Below are 12,614 nucleotides of genomic sequence, written 5' to 3'. Positions count from 1 at the left end.
AAATGCGACACACTTGCGTGGAGGCAAGAATCTGAAGGAGTCTTCTCGATATGACTACATCGATAAGACAAAATTGCCTTGTATGTTCTAATGTTGACCACGGAACTGAAATCACGCCGTGGTGAGTGTTTTAGAACTGTAGAAAATGCACCCGAGCTCCCACGGGAGAGGATGACCAGCCAGCGCAGATCAAATTGTTTGCATGGTCTCGAGGAAGGTTTGATACGGATTGGCTGGAAGGTGGTTTCAGTTATTCTCGTTGAAACAATGCTTATCTGAAATTCATAAAGTGCAAATAATTCTCAATCCTGTTAGTATTTCAATTTTTCCCCAAACGGTACCGAATGACCTCGAGCGATGATAAGATTAAGGGGGAGTGTTCTACTATCCATTTTGTTAAAACGTTTTATTAAAAACATAGTAAGTTTGTTTCAAGAAATGTACAGCATGAAAATATACATTTAATGTCTTCATACAAATACTGTGGATTATAAAATTATAATACACTGACTGTAGGAACCAGCACAAACACATGGTACTTACTGGGAGAGCAGAACAGTATTATGGGACATAGCTTTGGTCAATTCACAGTGGCTATGTGTTGAGATTTATAACATCTCTATAAAGAAAACTGTTCGAATTCACACCATATATGACTTTTCAATAATAGATATCCACAATGATCTATGAACGTTATCCAATCACCAACAATGGAGGAATATAACGGTGTATAATCGCCTTACAGTTCATACACACAACAGATCCAAAACTCTCAAGTGTTGATGGAAGCATAACAGTCATCTCATGGTCAAACTAACATTCAGGGACAGCAGTTTGAGGAGGTCAAACTGTCTGAGCTGAACATCATTCAGTGCACTGTAACCCTTCCCTCGCTCAGCACAGCTGTACAAAGAAGCATTTTGAAAACCAATTCATAGTGAATACAAAACTGGGCAACAAAACCGAAACAAAGCCATCCAAGTTGCACCACTGCTGAATGATACTGAAAAAAAAAAAAGAACAGAAAGGTTTGCTTGACAGAGTTGGCCTTTCTGGCCAGTAGAGGGCGTACTTTAGTGTTCTGACATTTCCTATTCTATGTACAATTAATGTGAGGCTGGCAACAGAAAAATATGAAATGCAAGTATTCAGAACTAAGGTGTGAAAAAAGTTTTTGGTTTCGTATTGCAAATGATGGATTCCAGCGACTGGATTTCTCTTTAAAAAAAAAAGAATCGTGTTGCTTGGAAAGGGAAATAAAGTGGAGGGTGTTTGTCTGTCCGGATACCCCTCACATGGCGGAGTGTGAGCTGTGTTATAATTGGGATTTGATTCAGATTGGCGTTTGATCGCGAAAATACACAATTCATTGGTTGGTGTCTACAGGACCAGCCACGGGGGAAATGACAAGGCCCCACATTTTGTACACGATTAGACCATTGAGACAAACTTTTGAGAACTTCAGAGAAAAACATAATATTCTTGCTCCTGCTTAACACCTATGCAGTAGCGCGACGCCAACACCCCTCAGTGCCACTTTGAGCGAATTCAGTTAGTTTTATCACTGCAAAAATAACTTTCAATTGTCACAATGTAGGTTGGTCCGCATTAGTCAGTTGAGTACTGAGTGGGAGAACTTACCAAACTCAGCAGCGGGGGGGGTGGGGGTGCTTGGAGATTAATCGAGAATTTAAGAACTGGATGTTGCCCATCATTAGCGTCTTTTTGTTACTTTGCTGTTATTAGCGAAATTTGGAAAACGTGGGGGGGGGCATGATTTAAAGAAACATTGTCGGAAGTGTGTAAAGCATACATGACCTTATAAGGCCTATTGGAGGTGATCGGTGGCTCCTGGGGAATCGACCGATGAGGCCCGATTGGAAGCATTGCTGAATTTACAATGCAGTTCTGCTCATTTTGCTCTACATTTATGATAGCATTCCATGTATACAGTAGTTTGGAGACTGGATCCATATTCTATATGGACATATCTATATATTTACATATCTAATGTTCACTGACAGTAGTGCAAACCCAGAGCTTGAGACGTTTTGGGGTCAGATCTCAGTGGCGGCGATCTCGTCAAAGTTGATCTCGTTGCCGCTGCCCTCGTCCTCCTCCCTGCTCTCAAGCTCCTGGCTGAGCTCCCGCAGGTTCTGCTCCAGCTCTCGGTTCCTGCGGTACATCTGCACATAGTTCTGCTGCAGCTGCTTCTGGTAGTGGATCACCTTGTCCTTCTCCTCCTGCCACACCCGCCGGTCCTCCTCAAAGCCGCCTGCCTGCTCCTCCGCGCGCTGCCGCTCGAAGGCCAGCTCCGCCCGCATCCTGTCCATCTGCAGTCTCATGTTCTGTGCGGCCTCGCTGCCGCTCTGCCGCTGGGCCTTGGCCTCGTCGCTCTCGTAGGCCAGCAGGTGGTCCTCCGCCCCTTGGAACACCTGACACTGGCGGATCCCCAGGCCCTGGCCGGGGAGGGCGTCCCTCAGGCGGGCCAGCTCCTCCTCCAGGCGCCCCACCTTCTCCCGGAGCAGCTCTGCCTCGCTCTTTCGACGCTGGAGCTCGTTCTCGCACACCTCCAGCTCCAGGGTGCGCGTGCGGCTCGTGGAGTGGGCCTCCTGCTGCAGCGCCTGGGTGTTGGTCAGCTCGCCGCGCGTCTCCCGGAGCTGGCCCCGCAGCGAGACAATCTCTCCCACACGCTGCGACAGCTCCCCCTGCAACTCCTTTAGCTGCTGCTTCAGCAGTGAGATTTCCCCCGACTTCTGGCACACCTGGGTGAAGGGGAGGTAGCCACTTATTGAGCAATCAGGAAGAAACTGGTAGACACATACAGGCTCAAAAACACAAAACACATCAAAGTACCTATAAACTGAAGCGATAAACTGAAATTCGGACTGAAAGTCTAAACGTCACTGCAATGAAACAGTATCTAGTTTGAGTTAAATTCAGTGTTGGGGTTACAACTTGGGGATGTATGTTATTGTGTCGGGTTTGTTGTGGCATTTTCCTTGTCAGTGGAACGATATAACAAGAGATTTATGACCAGAGCGGCTGCGAAGCAAAATGATTGATTGCGCTGCACTATACTTTGTGGGATCAGAACTTTCTGACTTGTGTGCAATATCTTGAACTGATTTCTATGAGGGAGCCCCATTAAACATTGTTCAGCAGAGTGGAGGAGATCCATTTTTTATATTTATCTCTATAGGGTAGAAAGACAGAGAGACAGGTGCAAAACAGAAAAACAAGCCTCCACTTAAATTGCCAGACTATTCAAACCCACGGAATGGCTCTTTATTTCAATGGAGCTACTGTACGAGCCAAGACTGAGCTTTAATCTGGGGGAAAATAAATTATACTACAGTTTACTGCTGCTCAAAAATATACGTAAAAGGCAAGTTAACAGTAATTTATGAAGTAATAGGCCTTTGACTGAGTCCTGCGTGGATCTGGCGCTCACCTCCCACTTAGTCTCCTCCAGCCGCGGGCCGAGCTGGATCTTCTCGTGCTCGTAGGAGGTGCAGCGCTCCTCCAGCTGCTCCCGCTCCTGCAGCAGCTGAGAAAAGTCTTCCTGCAGCTTCTTCTTCTCCTGCTGGAGCTGATAGACCTGGAGCCCAGACACAGGCAATGTTGAGTTTATTTTTTTGAACAAGAAACTCGTGCAGTTTCCCAGAATTCAGCTTTTGTCCATCTGATTGGTGGCTTCGACGCATCAAAGAACGTGGCTACTGATGGGAACCACGAGTCACGGAAACGCGGTATGATACGATAGGACCACAAACACAGGATCTGACCTGCAGTTGGAGCACCTGCTGAGCGCGCTTGGCCTTCTGGGACGCCACCTGCATCCGGGTGGCGCAGCTCTGCCTCAGCTCCTCCAGCTCCAGCTCGCAGCGCTTCTGCTTCTCTTCATAAACCTGCAGCCGAGGGGAGATGCATCAAAGAGGTCCAAGCTGCAGTTCAGGAAAAGTCACCACTGAAGCTTCTTACTGGAGTTATATCTGTAACAATTATATGCAATGATATTATCATATTATCATTCATGTTTTGCAGATTATCATTCATGTTTTTCGGACCCACCTTAATCGATCCATCAGAATCAGAAATACTACATAAACCATGTGAGGACAAAGACAATACTGAAAACTACAATCTCAGCTCATGTGTTTAAAGGATGAGGGGAAGACTAACCTGGCAGATCGCCACCTCGTTCTCGTCCAGGTTTTCCTTGAGCTGCTGCAGCTCCAGCTCTCTCTCCCTCAGCTTGTCCTCCAGGTCCCGCACGACACCCTCGTAGCCCTCCACGGGGCCGGGGGAACGCCCGCTTGACCCGCTGTCAGACAGAGGCTGGCCCCGCCCTCCCAGGGACCCTGAGCCCGTGCTCTTGCTAGAGGACGAGCGCCCACTGTCTGAGTTGGAATGGCCGTGCCCGTTCACTGTGGCGCCGCCCTTCATGGGCTCCAGGTGGCCTCCGGGGGGCTCTACGGACGTCAGGTTATAGCCCGTGCCACTGTAGGGCGGCAGGCTGGCCAAAGAGTTGCGTCCGGAGTCAGACATGGAGCCGGATTGGTTGCTGCCTCCGGCGGCTCGCCCCCCTCCGTAGGAGCTGCGTTTGTCAGAGCAGGAGGGTGACACCTCCCTGTGGGCTGGACTGAGCAGGTTCAGGTTGTTCTGGCTTCCCGACAGGCTGGCCATGTGGCGAGGGGACAGGTACTGCATGGAGTTACGACTCTTGGGAACCACAGGTTTGAAGGCAGTAGGCCGTAGCACTGTTTTCTCCATGTTCTGGAGCGGAATATGAGATGAAAATGAATATGAACATGATGAATATCTCTGAAGACAGAAGACATGTTCGCTTTATGTATTAATGCAATAGAGAGCTGATGTGGATTAAAAATGCTTGATTTACTAAATCACTTGTAATTAGAGTTAAGTAAAGACTCACCTTCTCCAGTATTCCAGACACAGGGACCAGTTTTGGAGGAGGTCCTCCCACGTTTACATTCACTCCCAGTCGCTCTTTGGCATCATCTGCATCGCTGCCAGGGTAGATGGGCATTAAATGGTTGTCATTCCAGTCCCCAAAGTCCTCGTTCAGATAGGTCTTGGTTTCATTCACCCCTGTGCCCCTGTTAGAGGGAGCTGAGCTCTGCCTCGTGATTGGTGGTGGGGAGCGGCGCAGTAGGGAGTCCTGGGGTGGCTCGGCGCCAAAACAGGGGCCTGTCTGCGCTCCCAGGTCCACACCGGCACGGCATTGACGGTCATGGTAAGTACCAGGACGGGTGGCGATCAGGCTGCTGACAGAGCCCATGTTTTCTAAAGAGGAGGAGGTCAGCGCGGTCGCTGGTGGGGAGCGGGGGCCGGAGAGGCGCCGCCCGCGGGATCCTCCGCTGAGGCTTGGAGGGTGGTGCTCAGCGGAGACAGGCAGTGCCTGGACCAAGGCCATGGCTGCTGCTCCTTGGAACGACTTGCTCTGAAAACGATGGGGTAAAACAATGGGGGAGTTATGTGGATGCTTGCCATATTAAAAAAAAAAACCAGCTTGTCTTTCTGACATTTTTTTCTCCTTCAATGATATTGCTGGCAACATATTTTGCCTCCAAATCTTGACAATACAGCTACTGTTATGTTAACAAATTCAAAAAAATTATAATCTTCGCCTCAGGGTGCTTTCTAAGACTATTGTACTGGAAGACCCAAATAGAGATAATACAATGGAGGCAAACCAGAAATGATGAAGACAGAGGGATACAAATACCCTGTGGGACCCTGCAGACCACACACACAGAGAGCCAGGAAGGGCCTATTCATTGAGCGCATTCAAGCAGCACAAAGTGGGCTCGAGGCCTCTAGCCTGCGATGCATGAGGCAAAAGGTCTCTTTTCATCTGTGAGATGCAAAATGGCTCCTGACAAGCGGGGTATTTCGACTGAAGTCTGCTGTCGCCACACATCTCATCAGCCTCATTAGTTACGAACCAAGTCACAACAATCTCAAACATGTTGATCTACCGTATATAATAAAGCTGTCACAAGGCAGTCACTGACACATTTGCACACAGTCTTGTGCAAGCGCAGACATACCCACGAAACTTGTGGAAATAATTGACCTTACACTGCTACTGATATCCAGAGAAGGACTGTGATATCCTGCATGAGCCACAGACAGTCTGTAATATTAGTCTGTCCTACAGACGGCTAATTGTTCAATGATGAGTGAGGAATAATGCCAGACAGGGTGTGAGGTTACAGTGCCCTCCACTCTGACAGGAGATTACAACAGGAGCCAGCTGTGCTCTAAAAGCATCATCATTGTGAGCAGCAGAATGCGAGGATATCCATGTGGCAGGTGTGTCCTGTTTCTGAGGCTTTTTAGATCCCCAGACAAGTTGCAAAGTTAATTGGAGGGAAGGTTTGAGTCAAAGGTTTGGGCCAAAGCACGCCAAGTCGGCAGCGACCGGTGAGATTAAAGAGGTTGTATAATGCAGAATGGTGCAGATTTACTGCTTGCTGCTGCAACCTCGCTGTTGTTGGATCAACATAAAGGTCGTCATGAAGCATAACTTTCCCCCTTTTGTGTTTTTGCCGACGGGGCAGTTCTTTTCACCCTTCCTGTTATCCGCCATAAAAACTGAAATAGACTCGGAAGTGAGCGGCTCTCTGCAGTCCGTGGCCGAGGTGATGAATAAGGTGCACGTTGGGCTGTTAGTTGGACTGCCAGCCGGAGCTCTTTGTCGGCTCCGGCCAGCCCGGCCCCAGAAGGACGAGGGCCATGCCAAGTCCTGTGAGCCAAGAGGACCAATAGAATACGGGGAAACTACTGGGGGACCTTGATGAGCGCACTCATCGGCCTGATCCCTGCTAAACAACTAAGCCAAGGCAGAAATTAAAATCTGACCCCAGAGTGGGTTCATATGATATATAATCACATTTAATTATATATAAAACCATCAGAGTTTGAGTCAAAGTTTCACATGACTTGGATTCTACGTCATGTAAAAACAAAGCAAACATAATTTGTCGACCCTGTAGGAATATTTATTAATTTATCAAAACGCAAGCCATCAAGATATTAACCCATTGATATATTCAATATACCTAAATATCTCTGAACAACATGTGAAGAGGTTGGATCGTCTCATTTAACATACACAGGCATAGAAAAAGGCAGTACTGTAAAGAAAAAGGAATGAGGAGGAATTCACTGAATTTCATCACACAGTAACTTTATGGCAAATATTGATTTCCGACTAAAGATTACTTCAACTTAGGTCCTGGGTTCGATTCCCGCCTGGGGCGCTGTTGGCACCGTGCTCCGGCGGGTTATCTCCCAAATAGGAGCCTTTCTGTGTGGAGTTTGCATGTTCTCCCTGTGCTCACATGGGGTTTCCTCCACCTCACGTCAGTAAGGACCCCCACCAAAAACATGCACCCATCATTGTCTGACCAGCAATGGACATTTATCACCTGGTCCCCGGGCGCGTCCACGTGTGCTGCCCACTGCTCCTGGCTGTGCCCCCAGAGGAAGGACAAGCCAGGATGGGTCAAAAGCAGAGAATCCATTTCACCGGCCACCATCAAAGCATGTGCATGTGTGTGTGTGTGTGCAAGCATGTGTTGTAGTGTGGTGTGTTGCGTGATAAATAAAGACTGTTTCTTCTTCTTCTTCTTCTTAAAAATGATCAGCTCCGGAGATGAGATAACATTACCAGGACAGACCTTCTTGAAGTTTTGGGGTTGCATATTTAATCAAAAAACAGGACAATACCTCACATACACCTTGAAGAGCCATTCCCCAAGGGTCAGTGTTCCAGGACTCCAGTTGCTGCCCTCCACCCCCTTCCACACCCCCTTCCAGATAGGTGAATAAACTCTAATCCCCCTGGACCCGAGATGACTGAAACTATGCGGGATTTAACTGGGGAGGTGGGGGCATGAAAGTTCCCCTGGTGTAGGGGCACTCCCTATTTCCATCGGTTGCCATGGCGATTGGGGCCCTTAAGTGCGGGAGAAGGGAGGGTTCTGCCCTCTCCGTCAGGCGGCTGACGGGGAGGGCAGAACCCCTCCTTAGCATCTTAAAGACCCCAGACAATGCAGAACATGAAAGGGAAAACCAGTCTACAGCTATTTTACCATGCCACAGCAGAGTGAGGTACGATGGAAAAGTTAAGAGTTGTACGTATGATGTGCTTTGGTTGACTTCATACAAATGAGGAAAACACTCCAATTGAGGAAATGTCAAATAAAAAAACGTCCATTCAAAATCAGCACCATGATTGCGGACATCACTGGCTGAGCAACAGGAAACTATAACTATCGGTACTGAACCACCACATAGAGAGACAAGCACTGAAGTCACTTCTTGTGGGTACCCAAATGACTATAAAATACAAATCAAAAATCACACAAAAGTCTCTTTTGCGGATTATCTCGCTGGTAAATCACTTGGCACTGGCCAACGCTCTAACTCTAAATCTAACCTTAAGTGCCGCAATTTGTCCCCTATTGAAAGCAAATGAACCAAATCAAGAGGTGGCTTAAAATGGGTCCTAAATCATTTAGACATGTTGAACACACACGCACGCACGCACGTACGCACACACACACACACACACACACACACACACACACACACACACACACACACACACACACACACACACACACACACACACACACACACACACACACACACACACACACACAGTATACAGGGGTTCACTGAAACAGTCTATTTGAACTGCAACGTCACACAAACGTGCTTTGAGACAAGCTGGTTGGGCGAGCTCTAAATCGCTCTTTGTTAGCGCCACGCCATAAACACACATCTGCCACCGCGGGGGGATAGAGTCTAAAAATGTTGGAGCGGTAAACTAAATAGTAAAAATAGCAATAAAATAAATAGGGCCTCGTTGGAGACGGAGGAGGTGAGCGGCAGCGGCTCTGGGTCAGGAGGGAGAGGGAGGACACAGTGACCAGGTGTCCTCCCTCCACAGGCACACTGACCAGGAGAAGAGAGAAAATGAGGACGGCGTCTCACTGTTGTGGCAGAGGGCAGCGATTGCATGAGCAAACCAGGAACAAACAAAGGTCCGGAACTTCTCTCTCTCTCGGCCGCGCCGACACCGCCGAGGGGAAAGTGGAACACGCAGGGAAAGTGTGACAAAGCTATTTTTGTCCCGAAGACAACCCTAACTTTTCGGGGCTGCTCAGAGACCTGTTGTGCTCGGTTCACCGACATCCTGCCAAATACTGCAAAGACAGGGAACAGCTTATTTCACACACACACACACACACACACACACACACACACACACACACACACACACACACACACACACACACTTGGAAAACTTAGCCTCACCTGTCAACGGCTTTGTTTTTATGTCAGTGAAAGAACGACAGTTGGAGAGGGACGGGGAGAGAAGGCAAAGGAAGGGAGATGGAGATGTCCGTCCCGTCATTTACATTTACATTTACATTACCGTCATAACGACCAGCACAAAACAGCAAACGGTTGGTTCAATTAAAAAAAAAAAAAAATCACTGTTATGGAGGAGCGCGGAGGCGAGTCTTCCGTGCACATCCATTAAGTGAATAAGTCTCGCATGGGAATCCGTAACTCAGACGAACAACCCCTGATTGCCCCTGGTGCGGTGGCCGTCACTCCCGCAAAGTCAACTTCTCCCTCTCCTCTCCCTCCCGTGCTCCGCCAACACCACCACCCCCCCCGGAACCTTGAACCCCGTCCGGAGTCACTCACCCCCGCCGGAGCCCTGCATAGCTGTGCCCGCGCCTGGCCAGCTCTCCCTCCACCATCCAGTCCCAGGGAAAACGGATTTAAGTGGGTGTCTGTCTACCGGGTTGCGGGGATGTTTGGCTCCGTCACGGGCCAAGGAAGGGGAAAATATGCCTCTCTCTCTCTCTCTCGCTCTCCCCCTCTCTCTCAAAAAAAAAACAACCCAACAAAAAAATAAAATAAACTGCAGCCTGTTCTCGCCGGGGACCGATGCAGCCAATGTGAATGGGCGCCCAATGAGTCCCCTCCCCTTCCTTTCGCCCCCTCCTCAATGGGCACAGCCCTCCCTGCGCTCTCGCTCACCCTCTCGCTCCTTCTCTCTCGCCCAACTCCTCTTTCCTTTCTGTGCTCTCTCCTCCTCGACCATTTCCTTTGACCAGAGACACTGCAGTCTGTAAAGTCCTGAGGTGGCCTATTAGAGCCATATTACCCTGCTGCGGCTGCTGATTTAAAGTGGTAATCCATTACATACGATTTTTCTTTTTTTAAAGAAAACTAATATTTTATACTTTTTTTTTTTAAATTCGCCACTTTATCAGAAACAGTCATTAGTATTTGCTTTGTGGGTGTGCTCCTCTAGAAGCTGATTGGGAACACAAGTTGACCTTAGAGCGAAGACGAGGGTAAACCCAGATGTTGCAGTCCTGAATGGAATTCTGGGAATTCTACCACTTTAATGCAGTGAATAAACGAACAGGAACGCAATTTAAGGAAGGTGTCAGCCGGTGCTTAAGTTCAATCTTCGCACAGATCCAAATTCACTGACGCATTCATTTCTATTACACAACCATATGAGGCAGATGTAGGTGTGCGGCGAAAATAATGATAATCCTTGTCACAAGTTTATTATTACTTTTGCTCCATCACCTGGTTGATTTATCTTATGTAACGCATTCAGACGGTCAGTTTGTCCGTTGTGTTGTAGGCGCGGACTCAAATAAAAATGAAAACCTGTGAATCTCTAAAATGAGCGCCACCTTTTCGCCACCAAAGTCCCGGCACTACGAGTGCACGTTTCCCGCCCCACCATGTCCGCGTCCACACTGTATGTTCTGCAGCGGGCCTTTTTTTTTTGGTGGGGAGGGACAACTAGCGTGCGAGGCTCCAGGAAACTGCCTAACTGTGTCATATGGAAAGACCGTGTTTGAGCCGGGAATCCTCTAGTGACAACCCCAGTCCTGAGCTGCTCTCTGCCATCTGCCTCCCTGACCTCCACACAACGGGCCCCCCACGCAACAGGAAGAGAGGGCGATGTCAGGGCTCGACTGCCTCATCAGGAGAAGGGGAAAGTAGGGTAAAAGAAGTAGGTTATCCAGCTCGCACAGCCACACGCACGCAACCGCAAATGCAAAGAGCCTCCGACTCTCCCTCTCTTCACCTTTTTTCCCCAGAAGTCATATCTGGGTCACACGCATTGGTTTGTCCTTCAGGCGGTGAGCTCCGGGGGGGCTGGGAGTGTACAGAGAGGTGTCGATGGGTGAGGGTTCAAGGTCTTTCCGTGTTGTAATGCAATGTCGAAGACTTGCACACATAACAACGCCTCGCATCACGCCTCCCCCCTTCTCGGCAGCAAGGAAAAAAAGACAACAACACAACAGCAACTAACTCTCCCAGTGTGTGTCCAGGACCGGACGACAAAAAAAACACCATAAATCAGGCGCACCAAGCCCACCAGCCTAGTCTAATGAGACAGGCCGCAACACAGCCCACCAAGCATCACCATTAACACGCCTTTTTATGGGCTGGATGGTGGGGGGGGCTGCCGTGACTCAGCCCGTTTTTGAAAAGAAGTCAGGAGAATGCCAGTTAGACCATTAATTCCACTGTCACTGATAATGTATGTCATGGTGCTCAAGCACTGACCCCCCAGGTGGGTTCAGCAGTCGAGTGGTCCCTCCTTTGTCCCCAGCTGTAGCTCAGAGACACGATTCAATATTGTATTTTATCGTTCAACAAGATATTGTCAAATTGTGATGGACAACTTTGTATTTGAAATTGATGATGAAAATGCATTACCTCAATAATGTACGAAATATTATAAACCGTAGATTTGTTCTGATGGCACACTTTGTGCTGCCGAACAATTCAATTTCATGAACCTCCAAGGTAGGTTCATGAAATTCCATTCTAAACACATGGGATTTTTAATATAAGATACGGTCATATACAGTATATCAATATGTTGTCAATTCCCTGAGAGTTATTGTGGATAAAAATGTTTCCATAACTGTCGCAACAAATGACACGCGAGCAACGACAAAATGCTTCATGAGGTACGTTGCTTCAAGCTCTTTGAACTGGGGGCCAAACAATCAGAGGCTTAGTTTCCGTCCGTTTCTGGATTTATGTCAGATCTTCCCCTTGTGGTTAACTATCGCGGGCAGAGCGTTCAGGCCACACAGAGATGACTTCTTCCAGTACCTCCAAGATAAGGGCTCGCATCCGGGACAGCCCAGCGACGGAAAGCTGAGCCATCCACCCGCAGAGATGCTGCCTCAGTGTGGGAACACGACTTCCACCTGGGAGCGGGACTAGAACCAGCTCTGAACCCCAAAAATCTTTCTGTCAGGCACACGCACACACACACACACACACACACACACACACACACACACACACACACACACACACACACACACACAAATCCAAAATAAAAGTCAAGCAGGCGCTTTAATCCTGGGTGCGGGCCGGTTCAGCTGTCATTTCGGTTGAAGGGCTGTAGATTGAAACAACCACCCCTCTCGTAAGTCTGGTCATAAACCCCCAGAGATGTGCAGGCTGTTTTTTTTTGACTTGGCAGGGACGCGACCCAGCCTCGCACT

At 48.5% G+C, this 12,614-nt stretch overlaps 1 protein-coding gene across 1 annotated transcript; it reads right to left on the bottom strand.

The window, feature by feature from the left end:
* Window positions 1-430: 430 nt before the first annotated feature.
* Window positions 431-5,440, bottom strand: LOC307245555 (leucine zipper putative tumor suppressor 2 homolog; the record flags this gene model as incomplete). The annotated part of the gene is made up of 5 exons (XM_080021199.1): window positions 431-2,765; window positions 3,455-3,601; window positions 3,789-3,911; window positions 4,186-4,779; window positions 4,940-5,440. The coding sequence occupies 5 exons, from the start codon at window positions 5,438-5,440 to the stop codon at window positions 2,058-2,060; spliced, it is 2,073 nt and encodes a 690-aa protein (XP_079877325.1). The 3' UTR covers window positions 431-2,057.
* Window positions 5,441-12,614: the final 7,174 nt, after the last annotated feature.

This window comes from Zeus faber, assembly GCF_960531495.2.
Source record: "Zeus faber genome assembly, chromosome: 20".
Lineage (NCBI taxonomy): Eukaryota > Metazoa > Chordata > Actinopteri > Zeiformes > Zeidae > Zeus > Zeus faber.
The sequence above is the reverse complement of the archived record's forward strand: the minus strand, read 5'-3'. Positions and strand labels throughout refer to the sequence as shown.